The sequence below is a fragment of the Ambystoma mexicanum genome, chromosome 6p (genome assembly GCF_040938575.1).
Source record: "Ambystoma mexicanum isolate Mex_15411 chromosome 6p, UKY_AmexF1_1, whole genome shotgun sequence".
Classification (NCBI taxonomy): Eukaryota; Metazoa; Chordata; class Amphibia; order Caudata; family Ambystomatidae; genus Ambystoma; species Ambystoma mexicanum.
In genome coordinates this window covers 1,473,657,587-1,473,678,744 of record NC_090935.1, presented here as the reverse complement: position 1 = coordinate 1,473,678,744, position 21,158 = coordinate 1,473,657,587, and the positions used below count along the sequence as shown (strand labels likewise).

Sequence of the window (21,158 nt, the reverse complement as noted above, 5' to 3'; positions counted from 1 at the left end):
TGCCAGAGGAAATTCTGAGGCTGAAGGCATGCAAGCTGGAGCCATCTCGTTAGCTGAAGACAAACTTGTCAAGGTCTTTGGCACTGACCACGTACATGGTGAAGGCTCTTGAGTGAATGGCAGACATGGCAGTTGTTCATTGATTGAAGACACGTGTGTCAAAGATGACTACAGAGCTGTGGACTGGATAATAGAAGAGTCAATGGTTGTAGGAGGACAGACTGAAGTCCCAGAAGTAGACAGACACATTTGTGGCTCAGGAATGGAAAACACCTTTAGGGCAGTTGACTCCTTGGCACCAGTAATCAAAGACTGAGCTGTACCCCTGCAGTCCCTCTCCTTAGTGGATGGCACAGATTCTCTTCCTTTGTAGATGTCAATATCAACCAGAGGAATTACCATAGTAAAGTCTCTGTTAATCAGGATTTCGACAATTGTCCATTCCTCTGTCTTAGCTTCTGAAAGTGGCAGATTAACAATCAACAGTTCAGGAATCGTCTGCCAGGTTTTTGGTTCAGTATCCTGTGGAATGGGTCCATCAAAATCTGAAATCTGTACTGTCTCTGACTGTTCGTGGTGACCAAATTTGGCAGAAGGAAGAGCGAACACAGAGGTAGCATGGTTTTCCACATCAGCCTGAACGTCTACTTCAGTCTCAGCAGCAAGATCAAGGGCAGAACCTAAGCCTACAGTAGTGACTGATTCTGTGTATGTCACCATTGTGGATTGTGTTTGGAAATCAGAAGCATGTATGTGTTCAAGCTCAGAATTATGACAAACTGCTACACAGGAACCTTTGGGTAAAGGAGTAGCTTGTAAATCTTCAGCTAACTGCAATCCCTGACAAACAGCAGAACAATTGTCAGAAACTGTGCCCAGATTAAGCGCTGTGCTAGAAGAAAGACTTTCACTCCCAATAGATCTAACATATTGGCAAATATCATGGTTTACCAAAGTCTCTGCACTCAGGGGCTGAACAGTGTTCACTTCATCAACATCAACAGATAAAGTCTGAGGTGTATTCAGTAAAGAGTGCAAGGTCTTATTCTCTTCTTGTAAAGAAATTAATTCTTGTCTTAACTCCTCAAGCTTAGCTCTTAGCATGCCCTGCATTAACTGTACATCACTATCAGTAGGCCCAGGGGGAGGCATAGTGGCATCAGAGCTGGATCCTGCACTAGCAATCTGGATGTGCATCGATTGTACATTGTCATCTACTGCTTGCAGGTTCTGAGATTTATACTTTCTCTTACCAACTTGGTCTGTGTTTCCCTTAAGCAAACTATTGACATTAGACCTCTTGGCATTAGGGACTACAGTATGTACTTGTGCAAAGGAGTATGCTTTAGACTGAGGGTAGAAAACAGAAGTTATGCAAGGAACCCCTCCATTCTTTATGTTTGTACCATGAAACTGTTCAATCTGAGGTGAAGCACAACTGGAATCATGGGGTTCAACAACAGAGGTACTCTTGTATAATAAGTCTAACAGTGTGTTGTTTTCTGCTGCTAAGGCTTGTGCTGACATAGAATCTGGATCAGAATAAAAGACAGAACTAGGATCAGGCAATGTAAGCTGTGCCATCCTGTGGGAAAAATACTCTGCGCGTAAATGTCCATTCGTGACAAGGAGTTCATTCAAGTCAGGACTAGTGATTTGATTGTCACAGGGAAATGTAGGGGAAGCTTTCTGTACAGATTTGTTAGAGGCCTTGCTGCCTTTCTTTCTTAAACTTGCCATATTCAATGGGAATTTAGGGCTGGTCATTCTGTCAGGATTAATCAGGTGAGTACAAAGTCAGCGAATATGGCAAGGGAAATGTGCACAAAATCGCACAGTGAATAACCTTGAATCAAACAACGTGCACACAAGAACCATGACTCATAATACTAAAACCCAGGAGTGCAGATAGAGTGAAACAAAAATACCTATATATGAAAAGGGATGTGGGGTAAGCACTTAGAACCTCCTTATGACTGAAAGGAAAGTCGGCAAACTCCTTACCCAGTATGCTCTTACAGATACTGACAGCGCTAAGCTCACGTAGAGGGCAAGCAAGGACAGGATCTGTGTGCTGACACTCTGGATGATACTGAATAAGGAACTTAGAAACAGTACTCACGAGGACTGGAAAGACCACTTGAATGTCAGTAAACCCACGAACCCAGTTGATCAAACAAGGACCCAGAAGGCTATAACAGCAATGGGTGGAGGATAACTAAATACCTAAGACCTAAGTCAAGGAGCAAGTAGGAATTGTGATTAAAGAAATAGTGAGGAAAACAAAAGGCATTCACACAGGGACTAGTTACTACAGCACCCCACACCTAAATAATCAAATGGGAAATAAATGCAGAAGTGAAATGGAAAACATGGCATGGATCCCAAAAGGAAGTAAGGATCAGGAGCAGGGAAAATGATCTCACAAAAGGAAACCTTACCCACCCATCCAAGGAGAAAAGGCAGGAAACTAAATCTAAAAAAGGAAAGACTAATGCATCAGGTTTCTTAGTAGCAAAGGACAGCATCAAAGAAATAGAAAACACAGGCAAATTGGGCTGCATCAAAGGGTAAAGCACAGAGAAAGGCTACCTGCAGACAGAGGAAGACAGAAAGGGAAATCCAGAAAGCAGAAATCAATTTAGCACATGAATCCGAAATCCAGGGCGGAGGAACAAGAAACAGGAGCTAGGAACTAGGCACAAAAGCTAGGAACAAGGGACTAGTCACAACAGGAACACTGCAACGATGACCAGCGCTGGACTGAAGTAAACTGAGGCTTTTAAAGCTGCTTAACGAGCACACCCTTCAGGTGTGCCGCCTGCTGCACCTGCAGCCACAGGTGTTGCCTATCCTCCACCCAACCTTGTCCTGCAAGGGAGGAGGTGAAGCAGTGAGCCAGGCATTCTGGGAAGCATAGTCATTTGAGTAAAGTAGCATGCTGGCTGCCAAAAACCTGGAATGGATCCGGAAGGGAAGTAACTTGGAAAATAAGGTTTCAGCGCTCCTAATTCATCACTGCACTGTAGCATTAGGTTTGGAGGAAATGTCCACTACGGAATAAACCCCAAAACATACCCCCAAGTGGCGGGAATGGGAGCGAAGGGAGCGAGTCGTGACACCATCCCTGGATACACAAGGAACCTGCTAATTGGGAAGCAGTAGTCTAGCTTGGAGTAAAACTTGGAAGGAAGCTGGCACGCTTCTACACAATCCCTGGAAATGGAGGGAACTGCCTACATAGAGAGGTGGCTCATATCCTGACCAATCTGCAGCAGTCACTTTGGAAAGAGCTGCCCCACAGAGGCAGTTGCTGCTGAGAGAAAAGAAGAACAGCAAAATGGTTCCTGAGCCAAAGAGGAGGCCTGACTTTGAGGTATGTCCTAGAGAGAAGAGACCTAGGGAAGGAGTGTGACATAATATTGTCTGCTTGAAGAGGACCCTGAACAAGTGACTGCTGAAGTGAGTTGAGTGCTGAATAGAACCAAGGTCTGTGAGAGAACTTCAGAGAATTCGGAGAAACCTGTTTACAACGTGTGTTGCACGAAACTAACTACAAACCTGAGGTTGTGGTGGTCTGAGAGAAGGAACCTGTGAGTGCTGGGCAGCTGGTAAAAAGTCCTGCAAGACGATGTGAAATCAGGAAGACAGAGAGCAGGTCAAGGCTGAACAAACCCTGGAAAAGACTTCTAAGAAGAAAGTATTTTTTTTGTTATTAGAATATAACTGCACACTTGAAATTAGGATTTTAATTCTTTTGTTGGCCAAACTTTGGAACATTTGTGTTGGGATATTAGGGTAGGCACGAGGCTAAGAGACTCATTAAGATTACGATTTGGAATTTTTAGTTGGCACATCTTTGAACGTTGTTTGTAAAATAGTGTGACCCAAGGAGGGCCAATGGCTTTGAAGAATAGGTTACAAACTTTATGATTAGGACACTCATCTATGAAGGTAATGGTCACGTGAAACTGTCCCTCCCTTTCCTTTAATCCATTCCTGACACTGTTTGCCTCTGAAATATCCCTATTGTTTGTAGATATTGCATTAGCATCTATAGGCATACTGTCTAATTCCTCCCCTAAACAAACATGTAATCAATTCAGCTTTGATAACCACATTACTCTTGTGTCATAGGTGTAATTTCTCTGCCCTATCACAGAGGTCCCAAGGCTGACTAATGGCTGCCCTAATCGTACATTTACATGCAATTTGCTGTGCTTTGCTACTCAGTGAGCTTAGGTTTGTTTTCCCCTGTTAGGCAGAATCATATGCAGTACCCTTTGGGAACACCACACACAATTAAGACTACAAGTGACAGTACAAATTCACCTTTGGTATAAGCCTGTACTACACAGTATAGTGGTAGCGATGGCTGAGCAGCCAGAGTTATCTCAAGAGTAAAGTGAGCAGTATCAATAGTATCAATAGTTACACAAAGGACAGCAATTACTATGGTTCAAGCAAACACTGACTCAAGGTTTCTGAGTAAAAGAATATACATTTATTTACACATCATTTATAAAACAGTTCACTAAGTAAAAGCACTCTTAATATACTACACACCACCCAGTAGATTCTGGACAAGTTAAGCTCAAAATGAAGTGTGAGCAAAATGGTACTCCAGTAATTTAAAAAGGGAGGGAAAGACAAGATTATTCAAAATTCAGCAGCACCAACAAGTAAGTAGGCAGGGCAATCTAGAAAAGGCAACTACGGTGAGGAAATCAAATCAAGAGGCCTGTGCCAAAATCAATTGACCAGAGTCTTTGCAGAGGATCACACAGTTCAGAGTAGTTGGCGGTTAAGTCTTTGCCAAGAGTTCGAAACGAAGTTGGTCGGGAGAAAAGTTACTTTAAAGAATAGAGAAGGACAAGCCCTCGGATTGGTGAAAGATTTCAAGCACTTTCACTGCGGTCGGACGGAACGAACAACCGGGTTAGCACAGTACCTTTAGAGTTGAAGAATGCTGTAGCTGAGGCAGACATTCCTGGCAGATCCTGCAGGCTCACGGTTCCTGAAGCGACTGTCGGACTGACACAAAGGAGGAAGACTGGAGGGTCCTGCACTGCTCCTGGAAGAAAACAGCAGCAGAGCAAAACGACGAATAAAAGGTGCGCTCCTTAAAACCCAAGCAGGGTCCAGTCCTCCTGGCTATCCGGTTCACTGTAGCTTTGCACAGCAAATTTGACCAGGAGAGAGAGGCCTGACTTGGAGTTTGGCGAACTGGTTGGTCCCACCAGCGGAAGGGGAGAAGATACCTTGCAGATCTTCCCTGTCGTCGAAGTTTGGAGATTCGGACCCGCAGCAGGGCTTCACCGGGAGATTCAGTCGTGGTAGTCGTCCTCTTCTTTCAGCTTCTCTTCAGTTATCTCGATCCAGTGGCAACTCTACATGTTCTGGGGGACAATAGTCAGCCCCAGAAAAGTGAGTTTTAGAGTGGGAAGTCTGAAAAAGACAACCCTGTGTCACTGCACTAAAGGTGCTGTTTGACACACAGTAAAAAGAAGATGCTTATGGAGTAGGTGAGTCTCCACAGTCCATGAACACATAAAAAGGTACAACACATAGCCAAAAACACATGTTAGAGTGGGAAAAAAAGGCTCTCACTCTTACCAGGTGGAAAAAAAAATCCCAGAAATCCAGCAAAGCTGCTGAGGGACTCAGTGGGTAAGGGAAATTAGCCATTCTGGAGAATTCTTCCTAACACTCGCCCCCCCCCCCCACCCCAGACTAAGGGACGGGAGGATTTAATTCACTCCTAGATGAATCTCTTCACTCTAGTCGGTTATAAACATCCTAGAGAGACCATCAGCATTTTGGTGGTGACATCCTGACCTGTGCTCAATGGTGAAATCAAACCCTTGCAGGCAGATTGACCAACTTAGAAGTTTTGGGTTCTCCCCTTTCATTTGCATTAACCATCTCAAGGGTTGGTGGTCTGTCTGAATCACAAAAGTAGATCCATACAAGTATGGTCTAAACTTCTTCAGAGACCACACAATGGCAACACATTCACGCTGTATGGTTGCCCATCTTGTTTCTGGTTCCTTCAGTTTAGTACTGATGAAGCAAATGGGGTGCTCTCTACCTTTCTAATCCAGTTGACTAAGGACTGCACCCATACCTGTATTGGATGCATCTGTCTGCACAATGAAGGGTTGGTGGTAATCAGGAGCTCTTAGGACTGGAGCTTGACAAAGGGCTTTCTTCAGGTTTTCAAAGGCTTGAGTGCACTCCTCATTCCATCTAACCTTTTTAGGGAATTCTGCAGAGGAGACTACATTCAAAGGAGAAGCTATAGTCCCATAGTTCTCAATTAAATTCCTGTAGTACCCAGTGAGACCTATGAAGACTCTCACTTGGGTTTGAGTACTAGGGGTGGCCCAGTTGTGTACAGCTTGTACTTTGCTAGGCAATGGCCTTATTTCACCTCCTCCTACCTCATGACCGCGGTAGACCACTTTGCTCTGACCAATTTGACATTTGCTTGCCTTTATGGTCAGATGGGACTGCTCAAGAGCCTGCAAAACATATCCCAAGTGATCAACATGTTCTTTCCAACTAGGGCTAAAAACTGCAATGTCATCCAAGTATGCCATGCAGAGTTCCTCCATCCCGTTCAGAACTTGATTGACCATCCTTTGGAATGTAGCAGGTGCATTCTTTAGTCCAAAAGGCATAACCTTAAACTGGTAGAGGCCTACTGGGGTGGAGAATGCAGTTTTCTCCTTGGCATGGTCTGTTGGCTACACCAAGTTTATCCACCAGTTCATATGTCCTTGGCAAAGGATGGGCAGCAGTCTTAGTGAGTGCATTTAGAGCTCTATAGTCCACACAGAATCTCAACTCCTTGGATCCTGCCTTTGGTACTAGAACAACTGGACTAGACCATGGACTTGTAGATGGCTATATAACCCCAAGATCAAGCATATTGTTGACCTCTCCTTTGATGTGGGATCTCACATGTTCTGACATTCTGTAACCTCTGCTTTTCACAGGTAAACAGTCACCAGTGAGAATATCATGCTGGCCCCAAGGGGTCAAGCCTGGTGAAAGTGAAAACAGGGAGGAAAACTGATTCAACAGAACTTTGCACTCCTCCTGCTGTTCAGATATCAGATTAGAAGAGAGTTTACCTCCTTCTATGTTCTCCACTAAAGGTTGGCCTCTGAGAAGGTCAGGTAGAGGTTCACTCTCCTCCTCCTCTTGAGCTGAAGCTAGAAGCAAAGCTCCCACTTCTGGTCTGGAGACATATGCCTTCAAACAGTTGGTGTGAAAGACTCTGGGAGCCTCCTTAGGTCTGCCTAAGTCTACCAGATAGTTCACCTCTCCAAGTATGCCCACAACCTTGAAGGGTCCTATCCATTTGTCCTGCAAGGCCCTCTACCTTGTTGGCACCATAACTAGTACACGCTGGTCTTGAGTAAACTCAACCATGCTGGCCTTGTGGTCATGCCAATGTTTGACCAGCGCCTACCTGCTTTTAAGTTTTCACTAGCTTCTGCCATCGTGTGTGACATTCTCCTCCGGAGACCTATCACATAGTCAGTCACTCTGACTGGCTTGGGGGAAAGAGCACTCTCCAACCCATCCTTGATCAGGGTCAATGGACCTCTGACTGGATGGCCATAGAGAAGTTCAAAGGGACTGTAACCAACTCCCTTTTGAGGGACTTCTCTATAAGCAAAGAGAAGGCATCGCAGTAGAAGGTCCCACTTTCTTTTAAGGGGTTCTCTAAAGCACCTATCATGCTCTTCATAGTACGATTAAACCTCTCTACTAGTCCATTTGTATGTGGATGATAGGCTGTAGAGAGCTTGTAAGTGACACCACAGTTTTTCCAAATGGCTTGCATGTAGTGGGACATAAAATTGGATCCCCTGTCGGATATCACTTCCTTAGGAAACCCTACTCTGCTAAAAATACCAAGTAGAGCCTTAGCCACAGCCTGAGCCGTAGCAGTCCTCATAGGTATTGCTTCAGGATACCTAGTAGAATGGTCTACTACAACCAGGATGAACCTGTTCCCTGAAGATGTGGGAGGGTCAAGGGGACCAACAATGTCGATGCCCTCCCTCTCAAAAAGAACTCCCACCACTGGGAGAGGCACCAGGGGTGCCACATTCTTGGCTCCACTCTTGCCATAGGTGTGGCAAGTGTGACAGCTCCTACAGAATTTGTCAAATTCTGAACCCATCATAGGCCAGTAGAAGTATAAGGAGAGCCTTTCCTTGGTCTTTTTGAAACTCAAATGACCAGCCAAGGGTATCTCATGGGCCAACTGTAGGAACTGGAGTCTGTTTTCTAGGGGGACTACAAGTCTTTTTCAGTCCCCAGGGATAAACTCAGTCGGTTCACTGTAGAAGAGGCCATCTTCCCAGCTCAACCTATGCTTTCTAACTTCTTGCCCATCAAGTTGAGAAGATGCCTGCTGTCGAAGACCTTCAAGAGTAGGACACTCTCTTTGTCCTCTGCTGAAGTCTGCTCAGTTGGGTCCACCTTCTGCCAATAAAGACTGTCGCTCAGGATGGTCAACAGGATCCATATCTCCAACTAAAACAATGTCTTCTTCCAGATCTGACTTCAGAGACTGGATCAACCACACAGGGTTGTACCTCACACTCAGCGTCAGCAGGCGGAGGAGTCACAGGTGTGACTTTGGACAATCTTTGGGATGTCCTGGTTGGTAGCACAGAGGTGCTATCTATCTTTTTCTTGGAGGTCTTGGGTTTCTCCTTTGCCTCTTTCTTTCCAGAAAGAGAAGTGAGCAACTCCTGTGGACTGAGAGTGATAGTTTCCTCTACCAACTCCTCTGGAGAGCCTCTCAAGGTCCCCTCCCTTGCAGGCCTAGTGAGCGCCTGTTTCCTTTAACTGGGAGGCCTGGGGGTGCTGGACACAACTCCAAGAGTTTTTAAGTCATTGCCCAACAGGACTCTCCCTGGCACTTCACTCTGCACACTAACAGGTATTTTGACAGTCATAACATTACACTGGATGAGAGCTGGTAACTGGGGAAGCATTTGCACAGGGACTCCAGCTAACTTGGTTAGGCGTTTGGGTGCCTTAGCAACATCCTCCACCTTGAAAAATGTTTCATCAACCACAATTATGCTGGCTCCAGTGTCTCTGATGGCAGGGGTGTCCTGGCCATTCACAAGAACACTATCTTTATAATACTCTTTAGTATTATCTGGGATGGAATTATAGGCATCTAAATTCTGTTGTTCCCACAAGCCCAGGGACACTAAAGAAACACTAGCTGAGACTCTAATGGGTTCATCAGCCAGTAGGTGAAAGTTTCCACTTGCCATAGGTACTGCCTCCTCTGGGGAGAAGGCTAAGGAGACAGTGTGGACCCCTGAAGGTTTACCCTTACATCTGCGATCCCTTTTCACATGGTCAGTTGACCCACAAACATAACATTTCCCAAATGTTTTGATGAATGGGGGCTTGTGCTGACCTCCATCTGGTTTGGGCCCAGATGGTACACTAACCTGATTAGGCTTCCCTTGTGGTTTACCCTTATGTTGCTGTTTGGGGCCCTCTTTTGGATTGGAGGTATTAGAATTCTCCTTGTTATCTTTCTTTGGCTGCTTTCCCTCATCCGTCTTCTGAGTTGCCCCAGAATCCTTGTGAGTAGCCCTGTTGGCAACCCATAAATCAGCAGCCTTAGCTAATTTCTTAGGATCTATCTCCTTAGACTCAGCCAAGTGCTGTCTGAGCTCAGGAGAGCAAGCATCATAAATTGACTCCAACATAACAAGATTTCTCATACCTTCATAAGTGTTTACTCTGTAACCCTTAACCCAACCATCTAAGTTTTTCAAACATTCACATACCCAGGTAGCCCAAGGGGTACCATCATGCTTTTCGAGGATCCTAAACCTCTTAAGATACTGGGAAGGGGTCTTCCCAAATCTAGCAATTAAAGCTAGCTTCACACACTCGTAATCCATCCTATCCACCTCCCCCAACTCCATCACAACATCAGATGCAACAGTTGGTAGCCTAGAGAAGAGCCAAGGAAGCAACTGATTCCCTTTAATGTCTTGAATCCCATGGTTATATTCAAACATTGCCAACCAATCCAAAATATCAAGCTTAGCCTCATACATACCAACAATTTCCTTAGGCATAAAGGGTCTCTTAGGACTGGAAGACCTCGAAGACTCTGGGAGAGAAGCATTTCCCAAAGACAACTTTTTCATTTCTAAGGCATGGTCCAGCTCCATTTCTCTGAGCTTAAGGTCTTGATGCTTTTTTTCAGTTTGGGCATTTATATGTTTAAATTCCATTTCAAGCCTCATCTTTTCCAAAGCAATGAATTGAGGACTGAGTGTAGGACCTGGTGGGGTCCCAGTGGACAAAGGTTGAGGTTGATGAACAGGTAGAGGAGCAGTAAGGCCTACATTGTGGGACACATCTGCCTCATCTAACTCATCCATAATAACAGACACATTATCATCCTCATCATTCCACATTTGCTGGAGGGTTAGGTATTCCAGAACCACTCTTCAGACTTTGTTTCTCTAACAACCTTTCAATTAATTCTGACTTTTTGCCTTTAACAGAGAGATTCCTATCTATACACATATCTTTTCAGATAATCTACAGTGTAACTAAGGAGGGTCTCCTGACTGTACTTTTCCATATCAGACATGATTAAAATAGCTTTTTAGTGATTGTTAGCCTTGTAGTTAGTTGATACAAGGTAATAGCAGCACTCTAAGTGTAATCACTGTGCTTGATCCCACTGCTGCCACCAGTGTTAGGCAGAATCATATGCATTACCCTTTGGGAAAACCACACACAATTAAGACTACAAGTGACAGTAGAAATTCACCTTTGGTACAAGTCTGTACTACACTGTAAAGTGGTAGTGATGGCTGAGCAGCCAGACTTATCTCAAGAGTAAAGTGAGCAGTATCAATAGTTACACAAAGGACAGTTACTACGGTTCAAGCAAACACTGACTCAAGGTTTCTGAGTAAAAGAATATACATTTATTACACATAATTTATAAAACAGTCTTAATATACTACACACCACCCAATAGATTCTGGACAAGTTAAGCTCAAAATGAAGTGTGAGCAAAATGGCACTCAAGTAATTTAAAAAGGGAGGGAAAGACAAGGTTATTCACAATCAAGCAGCACCAACAAGTAAGTGGGCAGGGCAATCTAGAAAAGGGAACTACAGTGAGGAAATCAAATCAAGAGGCCTGAGCCAAAGTCAATTGACCAGAGTCTTTGCAAAGGATTACACAGTTCAGAGAACTCTGAGAAGGTCAGGTAGAGGTTCACTCTCCTCCTCCTCTTGAGCTGAAGCTAGAAGCAAAGCTCCCACTTCTGGTCTGGAGACATATGCCTTCAAACAGTTGGTGTGAAAGACTCTGGGAGCCTCCTTAGGTCTGCCTAAGTCTACCAGATAGTTCACCTCTCCAAGTATGCCCACAACCTTGAAGGGTCCTATCCATTTGTCCTGCAAGGCCCTCTACCTTGTTGGCACCATAACTAGTACACGCTGGTCTTGAGTAAACTCAACCATGCTGGCCTTGTGGTCATGCCAATGTTTGACCAGCGCCTACCTGCTTTTAAGTTTTCACTAGCTTCTGCCATCGTGTGTGACATTCTCCTCCGGAGACCTATCACATAGTCAGTCACTCTGACTGGCTTGGGGGAAAGAGCACTCTCCAACCCATCCTTGATCAGGGTCAATGGACCTCTGACTGGATGGCCATAGAGAAGTTCAAAGGGACTGTAACCAACTCCCTTTTGAGGGACTTCTCTATAAGCAAAGAGAAGGCATCACAGTAGAAGGTCCCACTTTCTTTTAAGGGGTTCTCTAAAGCACCTATCATGCTCTTCATAGTACGATTAAACCTCTCTACTAGTCCATTTGTATGTGGATGATAGGCTGTAGAGAGCTTGTAAGTGACACCACAGTTTTTCCAAATGGCTTGCATGTAGTGGGACATAAAATTGGATCCCCTGTCGGATATCACTTCCTTAGGAAACCCTACTCTGCTAAAAATACCAAGTAGAGCCTTAGCCACAGCCTGAGCCGTAGCAGTCCTCATAGGTATTGCTTCAGGATACCTAGTAGAATGGTCTACTACAACCAGGATGAACCTGTTCCCTGAAGATGTGGGAGGGTCAAGGGGACCAACAATGTCGATGCCCTCCCTCTCAAAAAGAACTCCCACCACTGGGAGAGGCACCAGGGGTGCCACATTCTTGGCTCCACTCTTGCCATAGGTGTGGCAAGTGTGACAGCTCCTACAGAATTTGTCAAATTCTGAACCCATCATAGGCCAGTAGAAGTATAAGGAGAGCCTTTCCTTGGTCTTTTTGAAACTCAAATGACCAGCCAAGGGTATCTCATGGGCCAACTGTAGGAACTGGAGTCTGTTTTCTAGGGGGACTACAAGTCTTTTTCAGTCCCCAGGGATAAACTCAGTCGGTTCACTGTAGAAGAGGCCATCTTCCCAGCTCAACCTATGCTTTCTAACTTCTTGCCCATCAAGTTGAGAAGATGCCTGCTGTCGAAGACCTTCAAGAGTAGGACACTCTCTTTGTCCTCTGCTGAAGTCTGCTCAGTTGGGTCCACCTTCTGCCAATAAAGACTGTCGCTCAGGATGGTCAACAGGATCCATATCTCCAACTAAAACAATGTCTTCTTCCAGATCTGACTTCAGAGACTGGATCAACCACACAGGGTTGTACCTCACACTCAGCGTCAGCAGGCGGAGGAGTCACAGGTGTGACTTTGGACAATCTTTGGGATGTCCTGGTTGGTAGCACAGAGGTGCTATCTATCTTTTTCTTGGAGGTCTTGGGTTTCTCCTTTGCCTCTTTCTTTCCAGAAAGAGAAGTGAGCAACTCCTGTGGACTGAGAGTGATAGTTTCCTCTACCAACTCCTCTGGAGAGCCTCTCAAGGTCCCCTCCCTTGCAGGCCTAGTGAGCGCCTGTTTCATTTAACTGGGAGGCCTGGGGGTGCTGGACACAACTCCAAGAGTTTTTAAGTCATTGCCCAACAGGACTCTCCCTGGCACTTCACTCTGCACACTAACAGGTATTTTGACAGTCATAACATTACACTGGATGAGAGCTGGTAACTGGGGAAGCATTTGCACAGGGACTCCAGCTAACTTGGATAGGCGTTTGGGTGCCTTAGCAACATCCTCCACCTTGAAAAATGTTTCATCAACCACAATTATGCTGGCTCCAGTGTCTCTGATGGCAGGGGTGTCCTGGCCATTCACAAGAACACTATCTTTATAATACTCTTTAGTATTATCTTGGATGGAATTATAGGCATCTAAATTCTGTTGTTCCCACAAGCCCAGGGACACTAAAGAAACACAAGCTGAGACTCTAATGGGTTCATCAGCCAGTAGGTGAAAGTTTCCACTTGCCATAGGTACTTCCTCCTCTGGGGAGAAGGCTAAGGAGACAGTGTGGACCCCTGAAGGTTTACCCTTACATCTGTGATCCCTTTTCACATGGTCAGTTGACCCACAAACATAACATTTCCCAAATGTTTTGATGAATGGGGGCTTGCGCTGACCTCCATCTGGTTTGGGCCCAGATGGTACACTACCCTGATTAGGCTTCCCTTGTGGTTTACCCTTATGTTGCTGTTTGGGGCCCTCTTTTGGATTGGAGGTATTAGAATTCTCCTTGTTATCTTTCTTTGGCTGCTTTCCCTCATCCGTCTTCTGAGTTGCCCCAGAATCCTTGTGAGTAGCCCTGTTGGCAACCCATAAATCAGCAGCCTTAGCTAATTTCTTAGGATCTATCTCCTTAGACTCAGCCAAGTGCTGTCTGAGCTCAGGAGAGCAAGCATCATAAATTGACTCCAACATAACAAGATTTCTCATACCTTCATAAGTGTTTACTCTGTAACCCTTAACCCAACCATCTAAGTTTTTCAAACATTCACATACCCAGGTAGCCCAAGGGGTACCATCATGCTTTTCGAGGATCCTAAACCTCTTAAGATACTGGGAAGGGGTCTTCCCAAATCTAGCAATTAAAGCTAGCTTCACACACTCGTAATCCATCCTATCCACCTCCCCTAACTCCATCACAACATCAGATGCAACAGTTGGTAGCCTAGAGAAGAGCCAAGGAAGCAACTGATTCCCTTTAATGTCTTGAATCCCATGGTTATATTCAAACATTGCCAACCAATCCAAAATATCAAGCTTAGCCTCATACATACCAACAATTTCCTTAGGCATAAAGGGTCTCTTAGGACTGGAAGACCTCGAAGACTCTGGGAGAGAAGCATTTCCCAAAGACAACTTTTTCATTTCTAAGACATGGTCCAGCTCCATTTCTCTGAGCTTAAGGTCTTGATGCTTTTTTTCAGTTTGGGCATTTATATGTTTAAATTCCATTTCAAGCCTCATCTTTTCCAAAGCAATGAATTGAGGACTGAGTGTAGGACCTGGTGGGGTCCCAGTGGACAAAGGTTGAGGTTGATGAACAGGAGGAGGAGCAGTAAGGCCTACATTGTGGGACACATCTGCCTCATCTAACTCATCCATAATAACAGACACATTATCATCCTCATCATTCCACATTTGCTGGAGGGTTAGGTATTCCAGAACCACTCTTCAGACTTTGTTTCTCTAACAACCTTTCAATTAATTCTGACTTTTTGCCTTTAACAGAGAGATTCCTATCTATACACATATCTTTTCAGATAATCTACAGTGTAACTAAGGAGGGTCTCCTGACTGTACTTTTCCATATCAGACATGATTAAAATAGCTTTTTAGTGATTGTTAGCCTTGTAGTTAGTTGATACAAGGTAATAGCAGCACTCTAAGTGTAATCACTGTGCTTGATCCCACCGCTGCCACCAGTGTTAGGCAGAATCATATGCATTACCCTTTGGGAAAACCACACACAATTAAGACTACAAGTGACAGTAGAAATTCACCTTTGGTACAAGTCTGTACTACACTGTAAAGTGGTAGTGATGGCTGAGCAGCCAGACTTATCTCAAGAGTAAAGTGAGCAGTATCAATAGTTACACAAAGGACAGTTACTACGGTTCAAGCAAACACTGACTCAAGGTTTCTGAGTAAAAGAATATACATTTATTACACATAATTTATAAAACAGTCTTAATATACTACACACCACCCAATAGATTCTGGACAAGTTAAGCTCAAAATGAAGTGTGAGCAAAATGGCACTCAAGTAATTTAAAAAGGAAGGGAAAGACAAGGTTATTCACAATCAAGCAGCACCAACAAGTAAGTGGGCAGGGCAATCTAGAAAAGGGAACTACAGTGAGGAAATCAAATCAAGAGGCCTGAGCCAAAGTCAATTGACCAGAGTCTTTGCAAAGGATTACACAGTTCAGAGTAGTTCGCGTTTAAGTCTTTGCCAAGAGTTCGAAACGAAGTTGGTCAGGAGAAAAGTTATTTTAAAGAATAGCGAAGGACAAGCTCTCGGATTGGCGAAAGATTTCAAACACTTTCACTGCGGTCAGACGGAAGGAACAACCGGGTTAGCACAGTACCTTTAGAGCAGCAGAATGCTGTAGCTGAGGCAGACGTTCCTGGCCGATCCTGCAGGCTCACAGTTCCTGAAGCGACTGTCGGACTGACACGAAGGAGGAAGACTGAAGGGTCCTGCACTGCTCAGGGAAGAAACCAGCAGCGGAGCAAAACGACAAATAAAAATTGTGCTCCTTAAAACCCAAGGAGGGTCCGGTCCTCCTGGCTATCCGGTTCACTGTAGCTGTGCACAGCAAATTCGACCAGGAGAGGGAGGCCTGACTTGGAGTTTGGCGAACTGGTTGGTCCCACCAGCTCAAGAGGAGAAGATTCCTTGCAGATCTTCCCTGTTGTCGAAGTTTATAGATTCGGACCCGCAGCAGGGCTTCACTGGCAGATTCAGTCATGGTAGTGGTCCTCTTCCTTCAGCTTCTCTTCAGTTCGCTTGATCCAGTGGTGACTCTACATGTTCTGGGGGACAGTAGCCAGCCCCAGAAAATGGAGTTTTAGAGTGGGAAGTCTGAAAAAGACAACACTGTGTCACTGCACTAAAGGTGCTGTGTGGCACACAGTAAAAAGATGATGCCTATGGAGTATGTGAGGCTCCACAGTCCATGAACCCATCAAAATGTACAACACATAGCTAAAAATACATGTAAGAGTGGGAAACAAAGGCTCACACTCTTACCAGGTGAAAATAAAAATCCCAGAAATCCAGCAAAGCTGCTGAGGGACTCAATAGGTAAGGGAAATTAGCCATTCTGGAGAATTCTCCCTAACATCCCCTGTGTAGCTTGGGGGAGTACACAGCGGCTCCCAAGCTTGATAGGTTACGCATTTAAACAGAGCCTCCAACCGTGCAATCTCTGATTTCAACATGTGTTATTATTGCATAAATATTTGCTTAGGTGACATACTATTAGAAAAAATGCATCTGCCACATTGACACAAAGGTTGAGAGCACATCACAAGGTCTGCAACGATGTCATCATGGAGTCAGTTTCCTTAGAGAACACTAAATGAGTGTGCTTGAAGACTTCCATTCTGGTCTGAAACTGCCTGAAGGTGAAAATATACATGTTTTGGGGTTGTGACCTTGAAATCTCACAGGAAACACCTACGAAATATTAATAACAGGCTGCAACAGTGCAGCCATGTCTTTATGCCTCATTAATACCAATAATTCAAAAAAATAACATTCCCACCTCTACCCACACTGATGAAGCAAGCTTTCACCAGTCTATGCAATTGTAGGAAAGTCCTAGTCTACACTAGCACATTTCAAATCGTATTACTATTTTCCTCTATTGCTCAAGTATTGGAAAGTGTAGTCGTTTCCCAGCTACATTTCTTGCTGGCTATCAACTTACAGTCATCTGAAGGTTGGGTCTAGACCCCGCCTCAGTGAAGAGTCTGAGTTGGAGGTGTAGGATCCCAGCTTCGACGAGAGGTGCAAGGTGTGTCTTCTGGTCTCGTTAGATCTTCCAGTGGCATTCAATACCTTGGACAATAACATTATTGGAGGTCACAAGAATAAACCTTTCAGCCTTATGCTGGTTCTCCTCGGTCAGATCAGTCCTCAGGGGTCACCATGGGCGGCTACTAACACTAGGCTAAATGTGAGTCCTGCTGTGTTCTCCAGGGATCTCAGCTCTTCTGGTCTTTATGTAATACCCTCCTCTATCTCATTAACTCCATTGGGCAGGAATGCCATTCCTGTGCGGATGATACCCAAATCTATCTCCCCACAGATGGTAACGCTGCCCAATTGACTTCTTTTGCCAATTGTTTCAATACAATTATAGAATGGATGTTTGACAAATGGTTGGAATTGAATTCTGATAGGACACAGGTGATCTTCTTTGGGGGAACAGGGGCCATCAAACCCATTCCTTGGTGGGAAACCAGTAATCTTTCTAAAATCCATTATTATCAACGATAAGGCAAATAATTAGGGGATAGGTTGGGACAATGCCATGTCTCTTCGAAATCAAGTCAATAACACCAAATGGCATATTTAAATACTACAAAATGATCCAGACTTACTGTGCTAGGGTCGGAGTACTCTGAGAGACTATCTTTTATTCCGAAGACAATGAGGCTTTCAATGGTCATCTAACTAAATGGGAGATACCTTAATTGTGAGACTTAGTGCCTTTTTCTCATCCCCCCCAGTCGAAGCTGGTGTCCTTGCAGCATTGATTTGCCACCACCACAATTCAGTACACTGTTGACATGTTGACATGCTGCATGGTATGTTCGAGCCGACATTTTCTGGAATCCTGGAACACATGCTACGCTAATTCAGAATGCACACCAGCACATCTTCCTGCCTACCAACCCAGCAGATATGAATGCCACCAAAGGACGTGACTACAGCATTGGACATTTTCCAAACATCATTGCAGCTTTGCAGTGCACCCATGTGCCTTTGATAACCCACCATGCTTCAGAGCAAATGTTCCGGAACTAGAAACAGCAGCACAGGATGAACATACGAATGCGCTGCGTGAGAGACTTGATAGTGAGCTAATGCTGTGCCATTTCCAGTGCTCCATCCATGATGCGATAGTACTATGGAACAGCACCCTGCCGGGATACATGGAATCCCATAGAGGGCGACAGACCTGGATCTTAGGTATTTAACTGTATAGCAAACCTGTTGCAAGTGGAAGAAAAGGAAGGATTTCGGAAGAAAAGTACAAAACAAAATAAAGGATTGCAAAGTAATGTAAATGGCATATACAATACCCGACTACTGTGCTAGATCACCACCCCAATTGGTGCTGCATAACACGCAAGGTGACCTGCAATACCCACCAAAACTGAGGGGGATCATAGCCTACCAAAACGTGCACCCAGTTCCACATAATAGCATTGTCATAATCCTGCAACAGTGCATGAGGCAGTAGACAATAATGCCCACACCCTGACTAGGGTCTTCAGAGAACGTGCTTTCGGGCTGCTGACCACATGCAGTAACAATATTTGAGTGTGGCAGTATTTCTAAAGGAAATGCAGTCAAACTCAAAATGAATCCCTTAGTGTTTCTTTTCTGTTGCTTAAAGGGAGATGTTATGCAAGTTTTATATTATTTTACTAAGTTCTTCATGTTCAGTTGAACAACATCACTCCAAGGGTACTTCTGTTATATGTTGACCATTGTGGTGCTTTGCCATGGTGTTAAATAAATACATTTCTTTTGTACCTCTTTTTCGATTTGAGATTTACAGTAACTATCGTAGTAGGTAGTGGATTGAACATATGGGATCTTACTCTGTTTTCCATTATTTTCTTCAAATGGTCAATTTGCTGAACCGTCACGTTAAGCTGTCCAGTCTGTTGCATCCTTTCCAAAATGTCCCTCTTCATTTTCTCTAAGATTTGCTTGGCTGTGAAAGACAGAGCACACCAAACATGAAGTGAGAAACTGGACAAGCAGTAAGTTTAATATTGGCAAGTAGGGCTTATGTTCTTAAAATTCTGATTGTAGGATTTTTTCAAACATATTCACAGAGTATAATTTGAGTTTTTTATGTCTTTGATTCAGGATTCAGCTCAATGGCTTTTGCGGATATATTAATAATGTTTTACTTATATAGCGCTACACACCCATACGTCTCAGAGTGCTTAAATAGCAGAAGACATTATTATCCCAGAGAGGGGAACCCATTTATCAACCACGAAGGATGAAAGGCTGAGTTGATCCTGGTAGAGTTCGAACCTGCCACAGCAGGCTGTGCACAGATATCAGGGGCGAGGGCTTAGCTCACTTTGCTATCTGACCGGCTAAATCACACTTAGATAACAAAAATAAGGAAAAATGGAAAAGAATGAAAGAAAGGCAGAAAAATAGAAGGATGGTCACACAACAACAGAATCAGTTAAAATAAAAAATACAACTGTTGCTGGATGGTATTAGTTCCATACATCAACTCATTCACTTTTCAGGTTCATGTTCATTACTCCAGATAGTCAGTGTGTTTGTAAGGAAACTGCAGTCTCGACACAACCATTGGCGAGTCCTGATGATATACTTAAGTAAATGCAATCTTGTTGTCTGCAAGTTGGAATATCCAAATATTGAAACTGGCCAATATAGAAAGTTATATAAGAAAGAAGTAGGAATCCAATTTGCACTAACAAAGTAAACTTGCCAAATTGTAGTTTTTATTTGAATCATAGATTTCTATTTTGCTGTGATTCAATGAAAACTGTGCCTTGAATTTTATAAGGTCCTCACCATGTGTTTCCCCACTTGACACATAGTGGTTCGTCAGGAGGATTAATCATGAATAGTCAATAATAGGTGTCTAAAGAAAAAGAAGAAATAGCACATTCCATATTGTATATATTGAATATTAATAAATGCATCACATTTACAGGTCGTATATCAAAACTGAAAAGTTAGTCACTCAATTTTGAATTTCATGGAGACTATATCACCTGCTTAATTGTTCAGGCTTGTGTTTCAAATTAGAGAAATTACTTGGCATCTTAGCTTTGCACACATTTGTCCTGTGGGCTGAAGGACACCTGTGTGTTAGTGCACCCGCTCTGGTGCTGCGAGTGGATGAGAGCGCGATGAAAAACAGGCCCCCAGAATCCGTTAAGGTAAGTACAGTGCTGTGCAGTTGTTTAATATTGAAAGCGAACCTGAATATGTCTCTTTTCCTTTGGTGATGTTGCTGTGGTGCTCCGGATGGAAGCGCAGCAATCGCGCAATGGAATTCAGGTAAGACTGATGGAAGTCGCAGTGTTCGAGCAGCAGCTGTGGTGGCGGTTCGCCGGAAGTCCTTAAGCTAGTGCTCACAGGTGAGTGATGTTTCTTCTTCTTTCGGTTTCCACAGATTGCAGCCCAGTTGAGATGTTGAGTGCTGGATGGTGTTTTCTCAGGTAAAACAGAATAATCTTGTTCTTGTTCTTGCAGGATTACAGGAAGATGCTGAAGACCAGAAGCTGGGCACGGTGAGCGTCACGCTGCTGGTTGCAGAATAACGCGAAGCGTGTTCTGGAGTCAGGGTGTAGTTTATATAGCCCAGGTAAAGTAGTACCAGGGAAAGTAGCTCCAGGCCTGCCACACCCAAAACACTAGACCGCATGGCTTGGTTCTTAGAACTAGGCTGTGTGGGTGCTTCCATGTTGGATTGAAAGGCCCATGTACATAAATGGGAGCTAGTTTGAACAGCCCTTCCTTCCTACATATGAGCCTGGCTCCACGAGCCCTTTTGCAGTGGTTTTAAGGCCCTCAGGGTTCTGGTGGGAGCCTGCTTGTGGCACAACTTGTGCCCCCTCACAGTGGTCATGACACCTGGCTGGTGTGATTGAGCTTGGTGGTGGCATACAAATGCGTATGGGTAAAGATCTCTTGCAAATGAAGGACTGAGCATTCACTTTATTGAAAAAAAGTGCTGTGTGCATAGCCCACAGTGCTGATAGCTGCCTAGATGTGATAAGCATGTGAAGTACTAGCGTCGTGGCGGCAGAAAGATACGTGCGTATCTATAAAATCTTGGATGTATAGAGGATAGGCACTTCCTTCTCATAGCTAAAGTGCTGTGTGCGTGGCATCTATGTGTGGCATACAGAATGTTGAGCGGCCCGCAATGGGTATACAACTACCAGGCTGATCAGGGA

At 44.3% G+C, this 21,158-nt stretch overlaps 1 protein-coding gene across 1 annotated transcript in view; it reads right to left on the bottom strand.

Moving 5' to 3' along the window:
• The window catches only part of LOC138510558 (serine/threonine-protein kinase MRCK beta-like), a 2,015,755-nt gene that overhangs the window by 1,567,427 nt on the left and 427,170 nt on the right, over positions 1 to 21,158 (bottom strand). Inside the window, exon 7 of the mRNA XM_069626316.1 lies at positions 18,798 to 18,913. Within this exon, the coding sequence (XP_069482417.1) occupies positions 18,798 to 18,913 (116 nt within the window). The remainder of the gene's footprint in view (positions 1 to 18,797; positions 18,914 to 21,158) is intronic.